A 25,053-nucleotide genomic window follows, 5' to 3' on the forward strand; every position below is an offset into this window, starting at 1 on the left:
GGTGTAGGTCACAGACACGGCTCAGATCTGGCATTGTTGTGGCTGTGGTGTAAGCCGGCAGCTGTAGCTCTGATTTGATCCCTAGCATAGGAACTTCCATATGCCACGGGTGTGGCCCTAAAAAGACAAAAAGACCAAAAAAAATTAAAAATAAAATTGAGGTCATACAAAACAGATCCTCAGACTGTAAGGGAATTAAACTAGAAATCAGTCAAAGAGAGATCCAGAAAATCCCCAAATATTTGGAAATTAAACAATATATTCTTGAAGAATCTATCAATAAAAGAAGAAATAATATGGAAAATTAGAAAAAAAATTTGTCTTTTTAGGACTGCACCCACGGCATTTGGAGACTCACAGGCTAGGGGTCGAATTGGAGCTGTAGCCACTGACCTACACCACAGCCACAGCAATACCAGATCTGAGCCAAGTCTGTAACCTACACCACAGCTCACAGCAATGCAGGATCCTTAACCCTCTGAGCAAGGCCAGGGATTGAACCTGAATCCTCATGGATGCTAGTCAGATTTGTTGCCACTGAGTCGCTATGGGAACTCCAGAAAATATTTGATATTAAATGACATAACAAAATTTGTGAGATGCAGCTAAGGTAGTACCTGCAAGCAGACTCATAGCATTAAATGTTCATATTAGAAAATATTGGTGTCTGCATCACTGGATTGTTGGAGAATTAATATATAGCTAGCATATCAATGGTTGATAAATTGAAGTCACCTGCATCAACTCAAATTCATTGTGAACAGAAGTGCAAAGGAGGCTCAGAGTCCCAGGCTCTGTGAGTGACCCTACTTGCCCATCTCCCCTCTGCAGACATGGATGAATGCACCACCATGGCAGGGCAGGTATGCCGATTTGGCCAGTGCCTCAACACAGCTGGCTCCTTCCATTGCCTCTGCCAGGATGGCTTTGAGCTCACAAATGATGGGAAGAACTGCATGGGTGAGTCTCACCATGGTGCCAGGAGTCATTTCAGCCCAGCCCCGACTCCAAATTTACCTGCAGCTGGTATTTCTGAGTGAGCATGGTTCCATTTCATAACCCTACATTTATTTGAAGAGATAAAAAGGGAGAAAGCTAGCACATCACACCTCTGATTTCACAAGGTTTGTGGTTTAGGCTGTCTTGAAAAATCTAAGTTTTATGACTTATGGAATAGTAGAGGCACTAAATGGATGCCATGGAAACCATGAAAGGGGCCTGCAGGTGGCTCAGGATTAGGAACTTTGCTTCTTTCTCCCCTGGGCATCACCTGGCTCTACCTATTACCCCCACCAGAACCCAGAATATTCTTCAGATATCCCTGTTTTCCTGAGTCTCAGCCCTTCCTCTCAATCCAGGAGGGCTTGTCCAGGGGCCCTCAGCCATCATGCAGTGACCATAGGTGCTGGTCCCAATCCCAGGCAAGCCCCTGCCACCAGCTGGTGCTGGGACTCCTCCTCCTCCTCCCCACAGACACCAACGAGTGTCTCAGCCTCTCGGGAACCTGCTTGCCAGGCACTTGCCAGAACCTTGAGGGTTCCTTCCGCTGCATCTGTCCCCCTGGCTTCCAGGTGCAGAGTGACCACTGTGTTGGTGAGTATCTGGTTTCACCTCCCATCTTAGGGGCCAGGGAGGCATCTCTGGGCCTCTGTTCCCCCATCTGTAAAATGGGAATACCAGCTGGGGTGGTGGTGGGTGTAGAAATGCACTTGGCACAGCATCCAATGCAGCTCCATATGCTGCTGTTTGTTATTAGGATACTCTGGGCTCAGGGCTCTCTCTCTCTCTGGGACTCATAGGCTTCCTCATGAGTCCTATAAAATGGTCTGGGATGTGGGGTCCCATGGTATGAAATGTGGAACTTCTTGCTCATTGAGTGACGATCAACAACCAGCCTGGCCTGAGCTTCTCTGGTGTAATCCCCATCTGGGTGACTTTGTATGGTCCGAGTGAATCTAGAGTAGTCTGGCCTGGCCACCTCTGGTCCATTCATCCATTTGAACTAGCCTTGTAACGACCTGAGCTAACCGGGGCCAATCTGACCCAGGCAGATAGGCTAGCCTAGTATGTGAGCTGACTCCATCCAGTGTAGGCTAAAATTATCCAGTCTTGGTTAGCTCTGTACAAATTTAGTCTCTAAAGATGAACTTTTCCTGACCATGACCTCTACCCTGGAAACACCTTCTAGGAAAGACCCCCCTCCAACACACACTGTCCACCTGGTGCTATGGCTCATGCTGGGCTCCCACTCTATCTTCCCCTCCTTGACTGCCCCACCCTGGTGGAGGGCCTGCTTGCAGCCCACCCAACTGATGTCCCCACCCCTCCAGACATCGACGAGTGCTCAGAGGAGCCCAACCTGTGCCTCTTTGGCACCTGTACCAACAGCCCTGGGAGCTTCCAGTGCCTCTGCCCACCTGGTTTTGTCCTGTCTGACAATGGGCACCGTTGCTTTGGTGAGTTTGGGGCCAGGGTGCACACAGGGATAGGGCAGAGGTGGGGGGTGGGGCAGTGAAGAGCTGGATCACCCAGAAAGGGGGCTGCAGTTTCTCATATGGGTCTCCAGGAGCCTTGTCCAACGTGGACTAGTTTCACCCAGGCTGAATCGGCCTCCTCTCTCCTCCATGAAGTGGAGGGTGAGGCAATTCCACCAGTATTTGTTGTTCTGGGGGTTCCTTGGTAAGCCAAACCCCAGCCTTCCTGTGAGGACTTCTCAGGTTGGTGGGGGCCCAGGGCTGAGGACCTAGGGTCAATGACGAAGATTTGGGGTCCAAGGAGTTCCCATTGTGGCTCAGTGGTAATGAACCCAACTAGTATCCATGAGGATGTGGGTTCGATCCCTGGCCTCACTCAGTGGGTTAAGGATTCGGCGTTGCCGTGAGCTGTGGTGTAGCCCGGCAGCTGCAGCTCCAATTCGACCCTCAGCCCGGGAACTTCATACGCCACATGTATAGCCCTAAAAGGGAAAAAAATTGGGGGGTCTGAAATCTGGGATCCTCTAGCTCTCTGGAATTAATCCTTTTGCTTTTCTGAGGGAGGGATTCTGATCCAAGAATAATGTGACTAGGTTTGACCATTCTCCCAGCCCCTCAAGACCCCACACAGCTCTGAATGTGGGGTGTTGCTGGAAGGGATTGTCAGATTTTCAGCAAAAGCCCCAGAGCTGACGTTCATTGGCCCATCATGGGTCTCATGTCCATCCCTGAAACAATCACCATGGGATGATTCTAGAGTGTTCTGATTGGCCGTTGGTAGGGTCAAGACTGCCCGTTCACTAGGATGGGCATGGAGGGAGAGGTGGGCCAGGCAGGTGGACACTGCTGGTGGCCCTTCTAGCGTTTGTCTGGGGAATCACCCCCACAGACACACGGCAGAGTTTCTGCTTCACCCATTTCGAGGCCGGAAAGTGTTCGGTACCCAAAGCTTTCAACACCACCAAGACTCGGTGCTGTTGCAGCCAGAGGCCAGGCGAGGGCTGGAACGACCCCTGTGAGCTGTGTCCTCAGGAGGGCAGTGGTGAGCACCCACCCCGTCCAGTCTCCCCAGACCCTGCCTGCTCCCATCTGCCCTCCTTCCCTACAAACAGGGGCATCCCGGGGGCTGCAACCTGCCCCAGACCCTCACCTCCCTTCCCCTCTCGGTGTCCAGCCGCCTTCCAGGAGCTGTGCCCCTTTGGCCACGGGGCGGTCCCAGGCTTGGATGACTCGCGGGAAGGTGAGCCCCTTGCCCAAGTGCGAGGAGTCCCCCCGGGCCACCGCAGCCTCCTCCTTTCCCACCCTGCCCTGTCTGTGCTCTATCCCAGTTTCCAAGTCTCAGGCTTCCTCCCCGACTCATGGGTGGGCCTGGACCCCAACCCCTGGAGGTAAGGGAAGGAAAAGACCCTGAGTATGGCCAAGGGGTGACAGACACTGCCGTACCTGCAAACCCCTGCCACCCACAGACGTGAACGAGTGTGCAGAGAACCCTGGCGTCTGCTCTAATGGTCTTTGCGTCAACACTGACGGCTCTTTCCGCTGCGAGTGTCCCTTTGGCTACAGCCTGGACTTCACAGGTGTCAGCTGCATGGGTGAGTGACCAGCCCACCTCAGGATGCTTCCCAAGAAAGGAAGGAGCCGGGGAGGGCAGACACCGCTCAAGGCAGCATCCTGTCCCTGAGCCACTGTGGTCACTCTCCCCCACCCACCCTTCCTTCGCACTGATGTTAACTCACTCATTGACTCGCTCATTCACTCATTCATTTTCATTCACTCATTCACTCCATCTTTTCACTCACTCATTCACTCATTCATTCCTACATGCTCAGACTTACTCATTTACCTGCCCATTCACCTACTCATTTACCTTTTCACTTATTCATTCATTCGCACATGGGCACACTTATTCATCCATTTACTTGCTCATTTTACTCTCTTGCTCACTCATTCATTCACTAGTTTATTCATTCATTGAACACTTACTGCGTGCCTGCCCTGTATCCAAATCTGGCCCTGTCCCGTCTGCAGGTAGTCAGTGGGCAGCAGACAGGATCATGTCGAGGGTGGGGGCTCTCTGCAGGCTCTGACCACCCCTTTGCCCCCACCCCAGACACAGACGAGTGCTCCATCGGGCATCCCTGTGGGGAAGGCACCTGCACCAATGTCATTGGAGGCTTCGAATGTGCCTGTGCCGATGGCTTTGAACCTGGTCCCATGATGACCTGCGAGGGTATGACCCTGCCTGGCTAGACCTGGGCTGTGTGATGGGGGCGTGGGGGGCTGGCCCGAGAGAGGAAGAGGGGATCCCGCAGGCAGACCCACCTCCGCTGGCCTCCCCAGACATCGACGAGTGCTCCCTGAACCCCCTGCTCTGTGCCTTCCGCTGCCACAACACCGAGGGGTCCTACATGTGCACCTGCCCGACTGGCTACACTCTACGAGAGGATGGGGCCATGTGCCGAGGTAGGACCCACGCAGGCGGGTGGGCTATGGACAGGGCTTTGGGGGTCCCCACACCGCAGTCCTGAGAGAAAACAGAAATTAAGACTTGTGCCTCCCAAGTGTGGGAATGAGCAATAAATGATAAGGTGAGGGAAGAATTGAGGCAAATGAGGGTGCAGTAGGCGCCCTTTTGTGAGTGGTGGTTCTGCCTCTGTTCTTCTTAAATGGGGTGCTAGCATCTCCCTGGGTCCCCAGTCTAGTAGAACAGTGAGTGTGGCTCTGGAGGCCTCTCCAGTGGTGGCTGGACATGCTTTGAGTGGTATAGCACAGTGGGACAGGGATTGTGACGCCAGGGGACATGTGATAATGTCTGGAGACATCTTTTACTGTCGCCAGTGGTTGGGTGGATGGGGAGGTGCTGCAGGCATCGAGTGGCCAGGGACATTGTTCAATATCCTACAAGGCCCAGAATGGCCTCCCATCACAAAGAATTTTCTGGTCCCAAATGCCCTCCGTGTCAAGGGTAGAAACCCTGGCTTGGGACTTGGTCCTTCAAGGGCTTTTTCAGGGTCAGTGTTCCAGGAACCACAGTGAAGACCAGACAGACACACAGATGTGGGCAGAGGATGCCGGTGTTTGGAGCCATCTTAACTACCCCTCAGCTTCCCAGGAGGTCTGGGGCAGGCAAGGGGGCAGGCACCTGGCAGTATTTCGGGGTCTTCAGAGCCTGTGCCTGGCCTCAAACACCATCTGTCCGCAGATGTGGACGAGTGTGCAGATGGCCAGCAGGACTGCCATGCCCGGGGCATGCTGTGCAAGAACCTCATTGGCACCTTCGCCTGCGTCTGCCCCCCCGGCACACGGCCCCAGCTGGGCTCCGGGGAGGGCTGCACAGGTACGGGAGGGCGTCAGGGGTGCAGGGCCTCCCCAGCCTGCCTCCCCCATGGCCAGAAGAGTTCAAAGCCAGAGGGTGGGCGGGCAGACATCCACACTGGAGGGCAGGGGCCTCTGGCCTCCCCGCCGGCCTGCCTCATCCCTCCCATCTCAGATGACGATGAATGCCGCGCCCAGCCCAGCCTCTGTGCCAACGGCCGCTGCATCAACACCCAGGGCAGCTTCCAGTGTGACTGTGACGAGGGCTTCCAGCCCAGCCCCAGCCTCACCGAGTGCCACGGTGAGTGTGGCCAGGCTCAGGCACGGTGGATGCAGCCACCCAGTGTGTGGCACCGCCACCCGGGAGTGCCCTGAGGCAGGGAAGGGCTCGGGGGCATGGAGGGGGTTACTGAGCCAATCCAGATACAACTGTCCATTGCACGTTCCCATGCTGCCCCTCTGTCCCTACAGTCAAACCCCCTGGAAGATGAGACCATCCCCCATCCCCCGCCCCGTCCATCATCACACCCAGGAACGGGCCCTCCCCAGGTTCACCACTTCCTGGGGGCTAAACCCGGAGGGTGACCCACTGTCCTGGACACTTGTCTGGCCCTGTCCCCACTGTCCTTGGCTGCTCTTCCTCTACACTCTCCCTCGGAGCCATCTCCACCCCACTGCATCAGGCCAAGCATGTGTATCCAGCTGCCTCCTGGACCCCCCTCCTCAGGACCTCCCCAGAGGCACCTTGCCCCCAAAAGGAGCATCTTTGCTCCCCGAGCCCCATCTCAGATGCCCTGCCCCCCACCCAGACCCCCAAGCCAGCCTCTCTGAGTAACCAACGGCCTCCTCCTCTGCCTCTCACATCCGGTCTCCTCCCCACTTCCCCGAACAACCCTCTGTCCACATGGGCTGTCCCGGACGCCACCACCTTTTGCCTCCCCAACAATGCGCCCTGGCCTCCACGTGGCCCCTCAACCATCCATTCTCCCAGCGACCAGAGAGAGGCTGTCCTTTGTTCTCAGAAGGCCGCCTGCCTCTGCAGCCCAAGGGGTACCTCTCCAATGTGGGGTCAGTAGCTTCTGCCACGGCCCAGCCCCGAGAGGGCCGGGTGGCCACAGCTTGGAAGAGGTCACCCCGTGCACACGCAGACATCTGTATGTAGACTCAACGCTGCTGGACACCACGGGGAAGGGGAACCCGGATGGCTTGTTCCTCCCCGCCCACCATCCCCACCCACTCTCTCCAGACACCCGCCAGGGGCCCTGCTTCTCCGAGGTGCTGCAGGCCGCATGCCAGGCTCCGTCCAGCAGCGGCGAGGTGACCACCAGGGCTGAGTGCTGCTGTGGGGGTGGCCGTGCCTGGGGTCCCCGCTGCGAGCTCTGCCCCCTGCCTGGCACATCCGCCCACAGGAAGCTGTGCCCCCACGGCTCGGGCTATACCGCCGACGGTCAAGGTGGGTGGGCGTCTGTCCATGGTCATCTGTCTGTGCTCCAGCAGGCCTTAGAGCACGGGAGCCCATGTGTGCATGTCTCTCTGCTGGCAGGTGTGTGAACCAGAGCTTATTTGATGCTCCGTGTGGGTGCAAGAACTTGGGTGGAGGGGTGAGCAAATGTGCAAGGCAGCATGTGTGTGCTTCGTTTTTTGTGTGTGCAGGCTCATTAGTGCGAGAGCGTGTGAGCTGGTGAGCATTCTCTGTGTGAGCTTGTTAGCATGCACGTGTCCTAGTGAGAATGGGAGCTGAGTGAGGAGACCACGCCAGCAGGTGGGTGAGAGGAAGTGAGCTAGTTCAGGATTCCTGTAAGTGTCTGTGAGGGTGGGTACATGTGTGAGTGAGTGTGACCATGTGCATGGCTCATCCAGAGGAGAGCGTGTGTCCTTGTGATTCTGTAGGAGCACCTGAGCGTGTGACTGGTGTGCAGTGCTTGTGTGTTCATCTGTGCTTGCCTGTTTGTGAATGGAGGTACCCTGAGGAGGTGTCACTGGCGAAGCTGTGGGGTGGGATGGGACACCATGGGTATTCTCAGCATCCAGCGGAAGGAGCTTCATTAGGCAGGATGTGTGGGGCAGGGAAGCAGAGGCTGGCCTTACCTCCCGGGAGAGGGGTGGTGACCCGAGGCGGGCAGCCCCAGCTGAGCCCTGCTTGTCCTTAGATGTGGATGAGTGCCATGTGTTTGCCCACCTGTGCCCCCACGGCGAGTGCATCAATAGCCTGGGCTCCTTCCGCTGCCACTGCCAAGCCGGGTATGCACCTGACACCGCTGCCACAGCCTGCCTGGGTGAGCCCCCTCGCCCCATCCCCTGAGCCTCTCCACACAGCACCTGGTTTTTTTCTGAAAACCAAGACCAGAAATAAAGCACCTCTGTTTCTGCCCTCCACCTTCACCTCATGTGGGCCACTTTTCTCCTGTTACTTGGTGCATCCTAAGATTTTCCGTTATCCTGGGTAGCAGGTGTTCGGCTAAGACAGGGTTGGCAAACTCCTGCCCAAGGACTGAGTCCAGCCCTCCATTTATTTTTGTCAATAAAGTTTTATTGGTGGAGTTCCCATCGTGGCTCAGCGGTAAGGAACCCAACTAGTATCCATGAGGACGAGGGTTCAGTCCCTGGCCCCGCTCAGTGGGTTAAGGATCCAGCATTGCCGTGAGCTGTGTAGGTCGCAGAGGCAGCTCAGAGCTGGCATTGCTGTGGCTGTGGTGTAGGCCAGCGGCTGCAGCTCTCATTCGATCCCTAGCCTGGGAACCTCTGTATGCCACACCTGCAGACCCCAAAAGACAAAAATAAATAACTATTTATTGGCACACAGCCGCACCCATTTGTTTCCTTATCCGCTCTGGGTACTTTCCTGCTACAAAGGCAGGGTTGTGTCTTTGGAAGGGAGACCAAGTGATCCGCAAAACCAAATAGATTTCGTCTGTGGCTTATTACAGAAAAAGTGCCAGTTCCTTCTGTAAGCCCAGATTCTGGATGGCTAAGGTCTGGGAAGGAGACCTCAGTCTCTGAGCCCCCAGGAATGTCTGTCTGACCTCCCTGCGTGCTGTGTCCCCTCTAGATGTGGATGAATGCAGCCAGGCCCCCCCACCTTGCCCCTTCCTCTGCAAAAACACTGAAGGCAGCTTCCTGTGTGCCTGCCCCCGTGGCTACCGGCTGGAGGAGAACGGCAGGATCTGCAGAGGTGACGTCCCCTCTCCCCAGCCACTGTCCCTCCAGCAGCATCTCACCGTCTCCCGCCACATGGGGTCTGGTGACGTTTTCAGGGTCTTTCCCCTGGGACGCTCCCCAGCCCCAGCGGGCCCTGCCCTGAGCCCACCGCAACCCTCTCTGCCGCAGACCTTGACGAGTGCTCCTCCAGGCAGCATAACTGCCAGTTCTTCTGTGTCAACACCATCGGCGCCTTCACCTGCCGCTGTCCCCCAGGCTTCACCCAGCACCACCAGGCCTGCTTCGGTGAGTCCAAAAGCAAAGTGTGGCTTCCTTCAGGCCCCCATGAGTCCACTCAGCCAACACTTGCGGAACAGCTGTGCACCAGGCAAGGCTCTAGACCAGAGATCAGCAGACTCCAGCCCCCGGATCAAGCCTGGCCCTCTGCTTGCTTTTGTTAATAAAGTTTTATTGGCACACAGCCATGCCCATGCAATTACATAGCATCCTTGGCTGCTCTCGTGCTATGACAGCAGAGCCAAGTAGTTTGCAACAGGGTGAAAAAAATATTTCCCAGCTGGCCCTTTATGAAAGCAGCTTGCGTGGTCCTGTCCTAGACCCTGAGGGCACAGCAGTTGAATACAAGGGTCAGGCTTGCTGCTCTCATGAGCCATCCTTTCTGCCAGGAAATCAGACCAGAAACAAGCATAACAAGTTACCACTGTAACATGTTAGAAGGTGATGTGGGGCATGAAAGAGAGAAAAAGTAAAGCAGAGGAAGGAGATCAGGAGGGCTGCTATTTTATTTATTTAATTTCTTTGGGGGGGATGGCGCCCCATGGCATATGGAGTTCTGGACCAGGGATCAGATCCGAGCCACAGTTTTGACCTAAGCCAAAGCTGCAGCAATGCCAGATCTTTAATCCACTGTGCCAGGGTGGGGTCAAACCCGCATCCTGGCACTCCCAAGATGCCTCTGATCCTGTTGTGCCACAGTGGGAACTCTTTTTTTTTTTTTTCCCCACTTTTTTGGTCCCTCTGAGGTGTATGGAGTTCCCAGGCCAAGGATCAGATCCTTCCAAGGGATCAGATCTGAACCAATCCAAGCCACAGTTGTGGCAATGCCAGATCATTTAAGCCACTGTGCCAGGACCAGGATTGAACCTGTAGAGATGCCACTGATCCCAATGCGCCACAGAGGGAACTCCTTTATTTTATTTTTTCAATTGAGAAATAAGTGACATATAACATTACCTTAGTTTTAGGTGTACAACATAAAGACTCAATATTTGCATATGTTATGAAGTGATCACCACAATAAGGCTAGTTAAATCCATCATTATGTAGTTACAAAATTGTTTTTCTTGTGAGGAGAACTTCTTTTTTTTTTTTTTTTGTCTTTTTGCCTTTTCTAGGGCCGCTCCCGCGGCACATGGAGGTTCCCAGGCTAGGGGTCCAATCGGAGCTCTAGCCTCTGGCCTACGCCACAGCACAGCAGCTCGAGGCCCGAGCCACGTCTGTGACCTTCACCACAGCTCATGGCAACGCGGGATCCTTAATCCACTGAGCAAGGCCAGGGATTGAACCCACAACCTCATGGTTCCTAGTTGGATTCTTTAACCACTGCACCATGACGGGAACTCCTTCTTGTGATGAGAACTTTTAAGATCTGCTCTCCAAGCACCTTTCAAACAGACAGTTTAGTAATATTAATCATAGTCACCGTGCCATACATGACAACTCCATGACTTATTTTATAACTGGGAGTTTGTACCTTCTGACCACCTTCACCCATTTCGCCAACCCCCAAACCCTGCTCCAGCAACCACGAGTCTGTTCTTCAGTATCTATGAGCTTGGCTTTTTTGTTTTGTTTTAGACTCCACATCTAAGTAGGATCATACGGCATTTGTCTTTCTCAAATCTTAGGATTTCACCAGAAGGTCCAATGATATCACAAGTGGCAGGATCTCCTTTTTAGAGCTGAATAATATTCCATTGTGTGTATATAGATATAGTGTGTTGTGATATATATGTGATATATAGATATATCACATTTTCTTTATCTATTCAACCATCTTTGGATACTTAGGTTGTTTCCAGGCCTTGGCTATTCTGAATAATGCTGCAGTGAATGTGGGGGTGCAAATCTTTTCAAAGTTCATGTTTTCATTGTCTTTGCATAAATACTCAGAAGTGGAATTGCTAGGAGGGCTGCAGTTTTAAAACAGGAATGATGAGGAGTTCCCTGGTGGCCTAGCAGATTAAGGATCCAGTGTTGTTACTGCTGTGGTTCAGGTCACTGCTGTGGCTTGGGTTTGATCCCTGGCCCAAAAACTTCCACATGGCCTAGGTGCAGCCAAAAAAATAAAGAAATAAATTTTTTTTAATAAAGCAGGAATAATGAGAAGTTTCATTGAAAGGGGACATTTGAGCAAAGATTGGAAGGGAGTAAAGCACTGAGCTGTATGCATATCTGGGAGAAGAGCGAGCACTCCCAGCCATGAAAGGACAGGCATTTCTCTTTTCCTATACAGTCAAATTACTTATTTTCCCTCCTTTCTAAGGTGGGTACACTGAACGTGGCATTTGTGTGTGCAGCTGGATGCACATGCACAAAGGCGTAGAAGCCCCATGTCCCAATGCCTCCTGTACCCGAGAGAGATTCCAGGTTCCCATGGCAATGTGCCTGATGTCAAGAATCTCCATACTCAGCAGAGATGTGGTCATATATACAAGGGAATATTACCCAGCCATAAAGAAGAATGCAATAATGCCATTTGCTGCAACAAGGATGGACCTAGAGATTATATATTATGTGAAGTAAGTCAGAGAAAAACAAATACCATATTATATCACTGAGACATGGAATCTAAAATATGACACAGGGAGGCCCCTGATGGTCTAGTGGTTAGGACTCGGTGCTTTCACTGCTGCAGCCAAGGTTTGATCACTGGTCTGGGAACTGAGAGGCCACATCAAGCCACCACATGCTGAGCCAAAAATTAAAATATAAAATAAAATATGACACAAATGAACTTATCTAGGGAATAGAAACAGACTTCCAGACATGAAGAACAGACTCATGGTTGCCGACGGGGAGGGAGCTGGGGAGGAATGGAGTGGGAGGTTGGGGTTGGCAGATGTAAGCTCTTCTGTATAGACTAGATAAACAAGGTCCTGCTGTATAGCACAGGGAACTGCATTCAATATTCTGTGATAAACCATAATGGAAAAGAATATGAAACAATATATATATATAAATGAATCACTGTGCTGTACAGCAGAAATTAACTGCTGTAAATCAACTATACTTCAGTAATTTTCTTTTGTTTATTTATTTCTGTCTTTTTAGGGCCAAAACCCACACCATAGGGAGGTTCCCAGGCTAGGGGTTGAAATGGAGCTCTAGCCACTGACCTATGCCACAGCCACAGCCATGCCAGATCCGAGCCACGTCTGCGACCTGTACCATAGCTCACGGCAACACCAGATCCTTAACCCAGGAGTTAAACCTGCGTTCTCATGGGTACTAGTGAGATTCGTTTCTGCTGAGCCACAACAGGAACGCCTCAATAAATTTTTTAGAATGAAAAAATAAAAAAAGGAATCTCCATACTCAAGGAAGCCCAATATAGGGGTTCCCCCCACCCAGAAATGTATGGTTCAGGCTCCATGACCAGTGCAGTTTATCACCATGGGCTATAATCACCATAGCAGTGTTGCCTGGTAACCAAGCTTTCTTAGCTCAGGCTGCCAACAAAATATCATAGACTGTGGCTTAAAAAACAGATATTTAGGGAGTTCCCATCATGGCTCAGTGGTTAACGAACCCAACTAGCATCCACGAGGATGCAGGTTCAATCCCTGGCCTTGCTCAGTGGGTTAAAGATCCAGCATTGCCGTGAGCTGTGGTGTAAGTCACAGACACGGCTCGGATCCCGAGTTGCTGTGGTTGTGGCATAGGCCAGCGGCTACAGCTCCAATTCCACCCCAAACCTGTAAACCTCCATATGCTGCTGGTGCAGCCTACAAGACAAATAAAAAAAAGATATTTAGGAGTTCCCTGGTGGCCTAGCAGTTAAGGATCCAGTATTGTCACTGCTGTGGCATGGCCAAATTAAAAAACAAAACAAGGAGTTCCCATCGTGGCTCAGTGGTTAACAAATCTGACTAGGAACCATGAGGTTGCAGGTTCGCTCCCTGGCCTTGATCAGTGGGTTAACGATCCAGCGTTGCCGTGAGCTGTGGTGTAGGTTGCAGACTCGGCTTGGATCCCGCATTGTTGTGGCTCCGGTGTAGGCCGGTGGCTACAGCTCCGATTGGACCCCTAGCCTGGGAACCTCCATGTGCTGCAGGAAGCAGCCCAAGAAATGGCAAAAAGACAAAATAAATAAATAAATAAATTTTTTTAAAAAATAAAAAAACAAACAAAAAAACCCCAGACATTTGTTGTTCATAGTTTGGAAGCTGGAAGTCCAAGATCAAGGTCAGGTTCTGGGGAAGCTCCTCCTGGCTTGCAGACAGCAGCCTTTCTGCTGTGTCCTTACACGGTACAGAGGACAAGTGTAAGCTCTCTGGTGTCTCTTTTTATAAGGGCACTAATCCCATCCTGAAGACCTCACCCTCATGACCTCATCTAACCCTAATCACCTCCCAAAGGTCCCACATCCTAATACTATCACTCTGGAGGTTAGGGCTTCAACATGTGGATTTTGTGGCAGCACCAGGGAGAGGATCGGGGACACCTACATTCAGTCCATAACCCTGGCTGATTCTCCCACAATTGTCAGGTTCCCGTGAGGAGAGAGTGCAAGGCTTAACCCAGGTCATTCTCCACAGAGAAAGAAATGGAGTTTGTTGTCATTGTTGTTGTTTTTAAAATTTTTTTTTCCATTATATCTGGTTTACAGTGTTCTGTGAGTTTTCTACGGTACAGCAAGGTGACCCAGTCACACATACTTACATTCTTTTTTCTCACATTATCATTCATGCTCCATCATAAGTGACTAGACATAGTTCCCAGTGATACACAGCAGGATCTCATTGCTTATCCACTCCAAAAGCAATAGTTTGCATCTATTAACCCCAAATTCCCAGTCCATCCCACTCCCTCCCCCTCCCCCTTGGCAACCACAAGTCTGTTCTCCAAGTACATGATTTTCTTTTCTGTGGAAAGGTTCATCTGTGCTATATATTAGATTCCAGATATAAGTGATATCATATGGTGTTTGTCTTTCTCTTTCTGACTTACTTCACTTAGTATGGGAGTCTCTAGTTCCAAACATGTTGCTGCAAGTGGTCTTATTTTCTTGTTTATGGCTGAGAATTCTGTTGATCTTTTACTCTTATGTTGAGTACTGTCCCAGTGATTCCTGTGATTAGGTTAATTTAATTCTCACAAAACACAATGAGGTAGAGAGTTCCCGTTGTGGCACGACAAAAATGAGTCTGACTGGTATCCATGAGGATACCAGTTTGATCCCTGGCCTCGATCAATGGGTCAGAGATCTAGCATTGCTGTGAGCTGTGGTGTAGCTCCCAGATGAGGCTCTGATCCTGTGTTTCTGTGGTTGTGGTGTAGGCCGGCGACTGCAGCTCCCATTCGACCCCTAGCCTGGGAACTTCCATATGCTGCACCTGCAGCCCTAAAACAAAAAAACAAACAAACCACACACACAATGAGTTAGATAGTAGCATCTTCACACCTCAGCTGATGAAACTGAGGCACAGAGAGGGTAAGTCACTTGCCCTAAGTCACACAGCATTGAGGTGGTAGAGATGAAATTAAAAGTTTTGTATGTGCATGATCTCTAATGTTCCTGGCAGTTCTGTGAGATTGAAACTGTTATTGATGTCATTTCACAGAAGGGGAAACTGAGGCCCAGAGAGGTTAAGATTTGCCTGGAAGAGCTGATTAGGTGGTAGGCCTGCCCCAACACAAACCCCTTCAGCACCAGGTGGCCCTTCCCATTCTCTGTCCCCTACAGACAATGATGAGTGCTTGGCCCAGCCTGGCCCATGTGGCCCCCGCGGACGTTGCCACAACAGCCCCGGCAGCTTCAACTGTGAGTGCTATCAAGGCTTCACCCTGGACAGCTCAGGCCGTGGCTGCAAAGGTAGAGCTGGGTTTGGGGTGGGGTCTAGGCCTGGGGGGTGGCCCTGAGGGCCACCAGGCAAACCTTCTCTCCTTTTCTCCATCTCATAGATGTTGATGAATGTGATGGGCCCCATCGCTGCCAGCATGGCTGTCAGAATGAGCTGGGCGGCTACCGCTGCGGCTGCCCCCAGGGCTTTACTCCCCACTCCCAGTGGAGCCAGTGTGTGGGTGAGTCGAGGGGGCCAGGAGGGAGCCAACCCACTCACCAGAATCTGTCCAGAGTGGGCAACTGGGAACCACCCCCCCCCCCCACGGCAGGATGTTGGGATAAGCACAGTTACTTAAAAGTCCAATGGGCCTGTCTGGAAGGGAGTGAGTTCCCTACTGCTGGGGATGCTGGGGAGTCATGGGTCTGCAGAGGCAGCATGGCAAAGTGGTGGCCATTTCTTAGGGAGTGGTAGTCTAGAGGGCTCAGCTGAGAAAGATTCTGAGATGGTGCTTGTGATCATTGGGAAAGAGTCCTGGGGTTGATTAGTGATGTCTGCCTTGGATGTGGCAACGGAGAAGGGGGTTATGAATGCTACATTTTTTGTCATAGCTGTTGCAGAGGCCCTCAATTTGGAGGACTAGGCTTCTGCTTCCCTCCAGCCTTCCCCCCTGCACGCTTCTCTTTGCTGCTCCAGAGCCTCCTAATGAAAGCCTTGACCTCACCACCTATCTTTGTTCCTCCCTTGCAGTCTGGCCTTCACTCTCTATCCATGTAGGGACCCACTTTCCCGTGACCTCTCCATCACCTCTCTTCAGCCTTTGCCTTCCACCTCCTCTGTTCTGAGCACCGCCGCCTGCCCCTCCTGGACTCTCCACCTAGGGCCTTTGTGACTCAGCTGTCCCTGCCCTCCTGCCGCCTCTGCCCATGCCTTCTCTCTGGCTCCTCCTCCTGCCCCTCCTGGTAGGTCCTCAGCTAAGTTCTCCATCCCCCCCCCCGCCCCTTGCCCCATGGCATTTTTTTGTCCCCTGGGGACCTCACAGACCATCACCTCTGCTGTCCATTCTCTCTCAGCCTGTCTCCTGCCCCACGCACTTACTTGTTCATTCCTTCAGCAGTGGTTTGCCCAGGACGTGCCTTATCCAGGCCCTGTGTGTACACAAGTGAGCTGAGATCACACACCATCCCTGCCCTCCAGTTGTCCAGTCTCACTGGGGAAACAGGGATTAATTAGGCCAGGGGTTCCCAACTGGGCACCATTCTGAAGTGTCCTGGAGACATTGTCTGATGGTCACAACCAGGCACTGGGTGCTCCTGGTCTCCAGTGGGTGGGTACCACTGTCAACATCCTGCAGTGCCCAGGACGGACACCCATCCCAGAGAATGACACAGCCCCAAATGACAATAGTGATGATGGGGAGAAAACCTGTTCTAGACCATCCCATTGTTTCGGATTCCCGGGAAGATTTGAGAAAGGCTTCAAAGGAGGATTATAGGATAGGGGAATGGGCATGAAAGGGGTATAGGGGATGGCAGACCTAGTCTGAGGGCCCAGGGGACACTTGATGGAGGTTTTGACATTGCCTTTGGGCTCTGAAGAAGGGTGGAAGGGTTGCAGCTGGAGGGCCCTAGAGGTGCAAAGGTGGCCCCCCCTTCCTGGCCTCCTCTCTCCCCGTCCCCATCCACAGACGAGAACGAGTGCGTCTTGTCGCCCACGGCCTGTGGCAGCGCCTCCTGCCACAACACGCTCGGTGGCTTCCGATGCGTCTGCCCTTCAGGCTTCAACTTTGACCAGGCCCTCGGGGGCTGCCAGGATGTGGACGAGTGTGCAGGGCGGGGCAGCCCCTGTAGCTACAGCTGCGCCAACACCCCCGGCGGCTTCCTGTGTGGCTGCCCCCAAGGCTATTTCCGGGCTGGGCAAGGGTGAGGATGGAGCGGCGTGGACACGGACCCCTAAGCCCTGGGAGCACACACGCACAGGCCAGAGCACACATGCGTATACATAATGTGTGCACGGAGAAATGGGGGCAGAGGTCTGGCACACCTGTGCATGTGCACACTCAAGCTCACACCCTCCTGGGGTGTGACGGTCATGCAAGCCTTCACATGCTCAGTGCTGCATGCATGCATCTCTGTGTGCATGCACAGCTCACACTTAAGCCAGCATCCCCAGGCACCCTCGTGCATTCATATATCCTAGTATGTCCATGTGTGCAAGCATATGGTGGCCTCCAGGGTGCACTTAGGCTCACACACATGCACTCGGGTACATCCTACACCCCTGCAGGCATGTAGGTTCACACCTATACCCATGTAAGCCAAGGGATGCACACACGCAAATGTAGGTGCATGCAAAGCCACACTAGCACATTTGCACACCTGCACTTGCTCCCACAGGCAGTATGGCTCCCAACAGAGGGTTGAGGGGTGGGAGGTGGCTGGGGAGGTCCCACTAGCCTTCCTCTGAAGGCTTGCCCCCCACCCTGTCCTGGCCCAGGCACTGTGTCTCTGGCCTGGGCTTTCACCCAGGACCCCAGGACACCACAGAAGAGGAGGAGCTGCTCTCACCTGAAGCCTGCTATGAATGCAAGATCAACGGCCAGCCCCCGCCTGACCGGCCACGGCGCAGTGCCCACAGGGACCATCAGGTGCCACGAGGGGTGTACTGGGCTTGGGGCACAGTTAGTGGCAGGGGCAGTCAGGAAGTGGGCCCGGGGTAGGAGCACCAGGTGCCAGGTCACCGCTCGTCCCCTATGTCATGGTGCCCACTCAGGTCCTCCTGTACTCCCTTAGCCCGAGGATTCCCCTGGGGGCTCTCTGAGGACACAGGCCCCTGAACACCCCATCTTGCTCAGACAAGGCAAGCACCTCCCACACAGACCCTGGGTGCAATGCCTCCCTTGGCTGTCTTAGATGGCACTTGGGTGCAGGAGAAAGGACTGGGGCCCCCCAACCCTGCCTGCCCCCTGGAACTTGTCACCTGCCACCTCCTGGCTGGCACAGCCCTCCCTCAGAGCCCCTCCGAATTTAGCACCCATAGAGCTCAGAGCAGCCAGCTTAGCCCCTTCCTTTGTCCCCCTTCTTCAGACCCTCTGCTTCTGCACCTCTTTCTCACACCCTTGATGCTCCTGGAGTCATGCTGAGGCCTCCGGAACCCTCCTTGTCTCTAGAAACACTATCCCCTCTCCCCATGCTCTCAGGAACAGCAGTGCAGGCTTGTAGCTTAGTCCCCTGGGGCCACTCCAGCCATAATTCTAACCCCACCAGATTGCACAGGGAGGGCATTTTTGCCACAGATCTGACTTGTTCCCTTCACCTGAATAGTCCCTGAGGCCACAGCTGTCCAGTCTTGCTAGCATCCCCCCAGGGATCTGAAAGCTAAACATTTATTAAGCACCTGCTGGATGGAGGTGCTGCTTTAAGCACTCTGTGTTCACTCGCAACCTCTCAGTGTCTCAGTGTTTATGACAGCCCTAAGACGTGTAGATGCTACCATCATCCTCATGTATAGATGGGAAAACTGAGGCTCAGGGATGTTGGGTCACATGCCCACGTTACAGGACTGAAAAGTGGCTGAGCAGGATGGCAGGCATCCTGGACTCCTCTGCAGCCACTACCTTCTGAGGTCAATATTCTCCATTATTTCAAAAAAAAAATTTTTTTTTGAGCACATAAGCCATTACCCATATCTGGGACAAAACTTGTTCACTCCACAGATTTTACTGAACATCTACTGTGTGCTGACCTCACAGCAAACAACCCCAAAAAAGGGAGCAACAGTGAAGAAGAACAAGAAAAAAAGTCCCTGTCCGCATAGGGCTGATAGTCTAATAGAGAGACAGACAAGTTATAAGTAAAACCTATCAGATTTTATAGCACGTGATGAATATGATACATGATAAATACTTTGGGGGAAAACGAAAGCAGAAGTGTAATAGAAATGCTGGGTCCCAGAGGCTGTATTAGATTAAACATGAACATTCCTTTTTCCTTCTCCTTCTAGTTGTTTCCCCCTTTCTTTATTCACATTGTTACCATTATTTTTGTAAGTTTCCAAGGGATAGGGCACCAGTGTCTGTCAGGTTTGCCACTGTGTTGCCAGCCCTGGTACTTGGTAAGAGAGTGGAGTGGTCAGGGCTCCCGGCATGGACACAAGCAAGCAGATCTGGGCAGAGGAGGGCTGGGTCCTGTGGCTTTGCCTGCAATACCCACAGATTGCCAGTAGGTGTCACTAAGAGCACGCATGTGAGCAACGTTCATGGTGAAGGGCTGAAATCCCTAGAACTGAAGAAGGTCTGGGAAACAAAAATAGCTTTCACTTCCCTGCAGCAGCAAAACACCCCATCAGCATGTAAATTAGGCAGAACAAACAGCTTGGCCCAGAGCAAAGGAAAAGAAAACACAGATAACCTCCTGTGGGATTGGCTACATCCCCAAGCCTGGGTCAGTCTGCCATTGAGGCTTGCTGGCTTATTCAGGGCCCTGTCCGGCTGCCAGGACCAGGAAGGCACGCAGAGAATCTCAGATAAAGAGGGGTTTGTCATCTGCACACAGGGGGGGCTCTCAGAGAGCCCAGATGCCGGAAGTGCCACAGGCCTCCAGGAACTGGGGAGCTACTGGGCGGCTCCTCTGGCCCAGCCGGGTCTTATGTTTCCCTCACTGTGTCTGGCGCTGCCTCTTGGTCATAACTCCAGCCACCCCAGAACACCTTTGAGTGACCTTAGGGTTCAGAGCACCAACGCCATCTGACTGACTCCCAGTCTGGGTCTCTGAGGGAAGAATCTTCCATTCCTTCTGTCTAGGCTGGCAGAGATCTAAGGCGCCTCAGTTGACATAAGCGTCTGGAGTCAGCCTGTGAAAAAGTGGCCACCTACCTGCCCCTTTGCTTTCCAGCTGGGAACCAGCCTCCACCTTCATCCTCTGTCTGTAGTCCAAACTGATCCTTGGCCTTATTGGGTGGACAGCAGGACAGAAGTCAAGGGCAGAAAGTGGTCCGTGGTTTCCTCCACTTTAGAGATGGGCCAAAATCCCCTTTTGACCCCCTACGCACTGCATTCTGATTCTCCCAGCCCCTGACCATCATCCCCCTGGCCTTTCTTCGCAGGTGAGCCTGGCCAGCCTTGACTTGGAGGCGCCGCTGACCTTGGGCCTGAACCTCTCGCACCTGGGCCGGGCTGAGCACATCCTGGAGCTGCTGCCGGCACTGGAGAGTCTGGGGGGCCGCGTCCGCTACGTCATTGCCCGCGGCAACAAGCAAGGTTTCTTCCGCGTGCACCACCTCCGAGGCCTCAGCTCCCTGCAGCTGGGGCGTCGGAGGCCGGGGCCTGGAACGTATCAGCTGGAGGTGGTGAGCGTGGCTGGGCCCTGGGGCACCCAGTCAGAGGGGTGGCTGGGGGACCCGGCCTTGCGGCTGAAGGTGCAGCTACAGCTGCTATAATCCAGAGGTGCCCACACCTCCCACCTGGCCCCAGGCCCCTCCTGCAGCCCACTCTCCAGACTCACCACTTGGGCACCGCCCAACCCCCAGCCTCCTTCTACAGGGCTTTGAGGACACCCTGATGTCACTCTGTTTGCTACACTCCCCCGCATCCCTGGAGACCCTGGTGACAAGCCCTGGCCCCGATGGGCCCCAGGGTTCCCCTGCCGTCCTCTCCAGAGGCAGGAGATTCTGGAGCTGGAGGCAGGGGCTCAATCCCCAGTGGCAAAAGCTGACCAGGTGGAACCCCCGAAACTCAGGAAGAGTGAAATGCTATGCTCTGACCTCAAGAGAGCCCAGCCTCCATCTGAGGGACCCCCAACACTCAGCTGGAAGCTGTGGCTTGCCCCCTCCATGTCAACAACAGGGTCAAGGAGGGCCCTGGGTTTCACTGTATCTGGTCAATCTCAGGCTTAAACTTCTGCACTGCACGGGGGCTCCCCCCACCACCACCTGGGGGTCAGCGGGACACAGGGACTCATGGCTGGTGTGGGCACAGGGCTCGTCCCTCCCAGCAGAAGAGCCCACAGGGCCCCAGCCTGAGTTGCTGACATACTGCCATGTTCATCCCCACGGGGCGCTGGGCTCAGCTTCTGAGGATGCTTTTATATCAGAAGTAGAAACAGCAATAAAGTTATTTTGGGTTAAGTCTGCCCCTTGGCAAGTTCTGGCAGTAAGCAGGCACCACTCTTGGCGGGGCCTGGCAAGGCTCAGGTATGGGGGTGCAGGGAGGCCCTGGGAGGGAGCAGCTTTGGGAAGGATGCACTTGAACCCGTCCAAGGAGGAAGTGTGGAGGTGAGAGGTGGGTGAAGACCACCCGGCACCTGGGGGTGGAGGACACCATCTCAGGCTGCAGGTGGACTCTGCCAATGTCCAACAGACCTCTGAGTTTGGCACAAATCCAGGCTGCATGTGGCAACCCCTGGACCCCTTGTGGTTCACTGATATTGACAACAATGGCTTACGATCCCTGACCACATACTATGTACCAGGCATCATTCTGAGTATGTTTTACAAATATGGGGTCATCACTACACCCCTATGGGAGAGATGCTGTTATTCTCATCCCATTTCACAGATGGGAATACTGAGGCTCAGAGAGGTTAAGCAGCATGGCCAGGGTGACTCCAGGTTACAGGCAGAAGAACCAGTTTCAGCATCGGGCATCCATGCCAGCGTCCACCCTGCCTGGCTCCAGGTTGGGCTGGGATCTACTGAATCTGATGCCCAAGCTCGAAGGATGGAAGACTCGTGTGTTAACACCTAGCTTGTGCATGCACTGTGTGTAGCACAAATAGTAGCATATTTAGTCCCCACAGACTTGAAAGATGCAGGCAGTGTTATAACCCCCATTTTACAGTGGGGAAACTGAAGCTTAGAGTTTATGGAATCTGCTCCAGTCCCCCACCCAGCGTAGTGCGTCCTGGAAGGTTCCCTTGAGGCTGCGCCCTGGCCCCTGGCCCCCAACCACCTCTTGTCCTCTAGAGATGATGCATTTGGTTTTCACCTGGAACATTCTCTCTTGTGGAAATGGAGGCTGCCTGAGGACAGCATCTTTGGGTGGCTCCCATCCAGTGACTCAGACCCTGCCCCTTCCTGCTGAGTGGTCACTAGTGCCTGGCCCCAGGGCTTGGTCCATGGCCCAGTCCTGGCCCATTGATTCATTAGGAGCCTCTGGGCTCCCATCAGAGCTTGTGGAGTGCTTCTCTGTCCATCAGCCAGTCTCACTTCCAGCCCAGGGATCTGGACAGAGCAAGCGTGGTGACCCGCCGTTTCGTAGATGAGAAAAGAAGCAAGAGTGAGTGGTTTGCTCAAAGCTATCACTGAGAAGCACAAGGCTGGACTCACACCAGGTCTGCACAGCAGGCGGGGGCTTGGCCCCTTAGGAGCCACCTACTATGAGAGCTGAAAGCACAGATCCTGGGTTGGGAGAGGAACATGTGGGATTCAACGCAGGCTGGGGACTTGCAGCCCATAATGAGATGTGACAGAGACAGGAATCCTACCAAAGATTTATTTAAAAGCTACAAACAGGCACATCCTGGGAGAGAACTGAAGCTTTGCAAGGACCCAAAGGGACACAGCCAGGTGTGGCTCTGCAGGTAAGCAACTGTGACAATGGTCCTTTTCCAAGAACCACTGTCTAGGCCGGGCTGACTCTGGTGCCCAAAGCAGACCCAGGGCTTGAAATAAGATCAGCTCCTTCGTTCCAGCTGACCAGGGAGCCAGAGGTGGCAGGGGTGACAGGGAGGGAACCAGGGCAGCCTCAGGTGCCAGGATTGAGATTTGCCCTGAAGGACAGAAGGGCTGGGGCAGCTGAGGCAGCAGCGTGACAATGGTGTTGGCGAAAGTTCCCACCCATCTTGTGCTGGGTGATCCTGGGGAACTGTGGGCTCATGGTCCTGCAGGACAGATAGGAGGGGGTCAGCAGGGGAGGAGGACCGGAGTGGAGTCCCCTAGGACACTCTCCTGTGAACCTGTGGGGCTGGCCACAGGGCCAGCCCTCCATGGCCCTGGAGGTGAGTTCCCTGACCCAATCTGAGCTGATCGGGAGCCCTCATTCCTCAACAGCGGTGATAGGTGGAGGGCTGGTCACATGATCCTAACCTGGAATAGCTGTTGTCAGGAGGGAGGCTTTCCTCTTGCTGCTTCTGGTGGGACCACTAAACTTCAACAGCAGAGGCCTGGAGGTTCCAGAGCTCAACTTCCTCACTCCAGACTGAGGGCCTGTCAGAGAGAAGGAAAGAGAAATAGATGGGAGCTCAATTAATACTTTTGGGAGCACCTGGATCCAGCTGAGCCTGAAGCTGCACATTGGCTGGTTATTTGAGCCAATGAGTTACCCATTTGCTTGAGTTTTCCATCTCTAGCAACTGAAAGTGTCTTGACTAAAAGAGCTGCACATTTACTCAGCTTCCGCCTCACCAGCCACTGCCTTTCCTCGGGGGTGGAGGCAGCTATCAGATGCTGGGCTACTGTCCTCTCCTTTGGGGGTTGAGAAGCTCAGGGGTCAGCAGCAGGGAAGACGGCCCTTAAATGCTTGGCTGGGGTCTCACCCACCTTGGAAGAATCTCCGGCCGCTGTGGTGGGGCTTTGAGTCCTTCTTATTCCGATTGTCCAGGATCTTCATCCCAAACTGCACCCACTTGGCCCCTGGCTTCCCGCACACCATCTTGTCTTTCTGGGGGAAGAAGAATCTGGGGGGTGCCCGGGTGAGGGTGTCACAAGGGAGCACAGCTGAGTGAGAGCCTCCCACCGCGGCCCCCATGGTCCCACTCACATCACAGCAGGCAGGTTGCAGCTCCCGCTCACATCCTGGCGCTGGTAACTGTGGGCGCGCCGGAGCAGGCGCCACTTAATGTGGCTGTGGTAGGCCAGGCAGCAGTCCTCAAAGGCACCTGCGATCACACAGCCACCCACAGGCTCACATCTCTGCATTTGTGTGTGCAGCCACGTGTGCCCTTTGCAGGGATGGCCACAGACGTGAGCACTTGCCGTGCACACATCGCAACCCTCCCAGGCCCTGTGGAGGCCTGGGGATAGCTGGGGAGGTAAGGAAGCCACCTGGCTCACCTTTGGTCCTTGATAAGGGGACAGCTGGCAGCAGCTGGAGAGGACCCCACAGGCACTGGCTGGAATGACCCCAGGACCATGAAATAAAGGGGGGACCAGGGCCATTTGCACTCCTGCTCTGGGGCAGAGGGCAAGGAAGGGGTGCAGCACCCTGAGAAGGGGCCACCACTCCCAGCCCAGTGCCTCCTCTTACCAGATGTCCCAGTTCCTGCTCTGGGCTGGCTCTTTCCCACCTAGGGCTGTCTCAAGTGCCTCTTTCTCTCAGTCCCCATGATGGGAGGGGAAAGAGCAGGGACCTGCTGTGGGGCGGGGGGCTTGGAGGAAGAGCTGCTGGTGCCCGAAGGAAGGGTCTGGGAGGTTGAGTGGGTGGAATGAACAGAGGATGAATTAATGTGGAGATGGCGTGCTGGCCCTTCAAGGTCCTCTGGGATCTGTCCCTCTGCCAACCCCTGTCTCCAGGGGCCACACACCTGAGTCCTGAGAGGGGCATGGGGAGGGCTTGAAGGCTCCCTCTATCTCTCAATGTTGACCCCAAGAGCAAGGAGCAGTAGAGGCAGATGGACCCTATGTTGCAGGGTCAGGCAGGCAGTTCCCGGGCTGCTCTGTTCCCAGGATCAAAGGGCCCAGCCTGGGTGGCCTGGCTCCTGAAATGGGCCTCTAATAGCAAGACAATGGGAACAAAGCCCAGCCCCATCCTGGGCAAAGGCTAAGGTCTCCTGGGGGGTAGGGCTAGGGCCTCTCAGATCTAATGAGGTGCAGGTGGGGCAGGTGGGGAGGCCATGGAGCTTCCACCTGGCCAGGAGTCCTGCTTGGCCAACTGCTAGGGCTCACAGGGAGGCAGAGCCCAGTGGCAGGGCTCCAGAATGGCCTTTGGTCGCCCATACCCTCAAGTGCCTAATCTAGGGAGAAGAGGGAAGGAATTCCTCATTAATAACAGTAATGGTTATCCGTGTTGCTGCTGGGCAGTGAGCCAAGAGTTTTGCAGACATCAG

At 53.8% G+C, this 25,053-nt stretch overlaps 2 protein-coding genes across 48 annotated transcripts in view; one reads left to right on the top strand and one right to left on the bottom strand.

Moving 5' to 3' along the window:
• Window positions 1–21,136, top strand: part of FBN3 (fibrillin 3) — a 72,040-nt gene extending 50,904 nt beyond the window's left edge. For 37 of the 45 annotated variants that reach the window (XM_085012995.1, XM_085013006.1, XM_085013000.1 and 34 more), the window contains 19 exons: window positions 832–960; window positions 1,474–1,593; window positions 2,331–2,456; window positions 3,364–3,516; window positions 3,649–3,714; window positions 3,941–4,066; window positions 4,585–4,704; window positions 4,815–4,937; window positions 5,677–5,811; window positions 5,965–6,090; window positions 7,036–7,242; window positions 7,940–8,065; window positions 8,839–8,961; window positions 9,117–9,233; window positions 14,917–15,045; window positions 15,135–15,254; window positions 16,701–16,935; window positions 17,510–17,660; window positions 20,117–21,136. In XM_085012995.1, the coding sequence (XP_084869121.1) occupies window positions 832–960; window positions 1,474–1,593; window positions 2,331–2,456; window positions 3,364–3,516; window positions 3,649–3,714; window positions 3,941–4,066; window positions 4,585–4,704; window positions 4,815–4,937; window positions 5,677–5,811; window positions 5,965–6,090; window positions 7,036–7,242; window positions 7,940–8,065; window positions 8,839–8,961; window positions 9,117–9,233; window positions 14,917–15,045; window positions 15,135–15,254; window positions 16,701–16,935; window positions 17,510–17,660; window positions 20,117–20,449 (2,765 nt within the window). In that variant the 3' untranslated portion in view covers window positions 20,450–21,136. Of the gene's footprint in view, window positions 1–831; window positions 961–1,473; window positions 1,594–2,330; window positions 2,457–3,363; window positions 3,517–3,648; window positions 3,715–3,940; window positions 4,067–4,584; window positions 4,705–4,814; window positions 4,938–5,676; window positions 5,812–5,964; window positions 6,091–7,035; window positions 7,243–7,939; window positions 8,066–8,838; window positions 8,962–9,116; window positions 9,234–14,916; window positions 15,046–15,134; window positions 15,255–15,763; window positions 15,976–16,700; window positions 16,936–17,509; window positions 17,661–20,116 lie in introns of all 45 variants that reach the window. The other 8 variants (XR_014837644.1, XR_014837643.1, XR_014837642.1 and 5 more) reach the window with 2 other exon arrangements.
• Window positions 21,137–22,488: 1,352 nt separating this feature from the next.
• CCL25 (C-C motif chemokine ligand 25) overlaps window positions 22,489–25,053 on the bottom strand; it is a 31,903-nt gene continuing 29,338 nt past the window's right edge. For 2 of the 3 annotated variants that reach the window (NM_001435215.1, NM_001025214.2), the window contains 4 exons: window positions 23,769–23,886; window positions 23,549–23,685; window positions 23,096–23,215; window positions 22,489–22,890 (listed from right to left, as the gene is read on the bottom strand). In NM_001435215.1, coding sequence (NP_001422144.1) covers window positions 22,883–22,890; window positions 23,096–23,215; window positions 23,549–23,685; window positions 23,769–23,886 — 383 coding nt within the window. In that variant the 3' untranslated portion in view covers window positions 22,489–22,882. Of the gene's footprint in view, window positions 22,891–23,095; window positions 23,216–23,548; window positions 23,686–23,768; window positions 24,297–25,053 lie in introns of those variants that run through there. The other variant, XM_085009759.1, reaches the window with a different exon arrangement.

The sequence above is a fragment of the Sus scrofa genome, chromosome 2, assembly GCF_054392235.1.
Source record: "Sus scrofa isolate SSC_HxYL_T2T_F1_AM1 chromosome 2, Sscrofa_HxYL_maternal_Yorkshire_Landrace_v2.0, whole genome shotgun sequence".
In the NCBI taxonomy this organism is placed as follows: Eukaryota; Metazoa; Chordata; class Mammalia; order Artiodactyla; family Suidae; genus Sus; species Sus scrofa.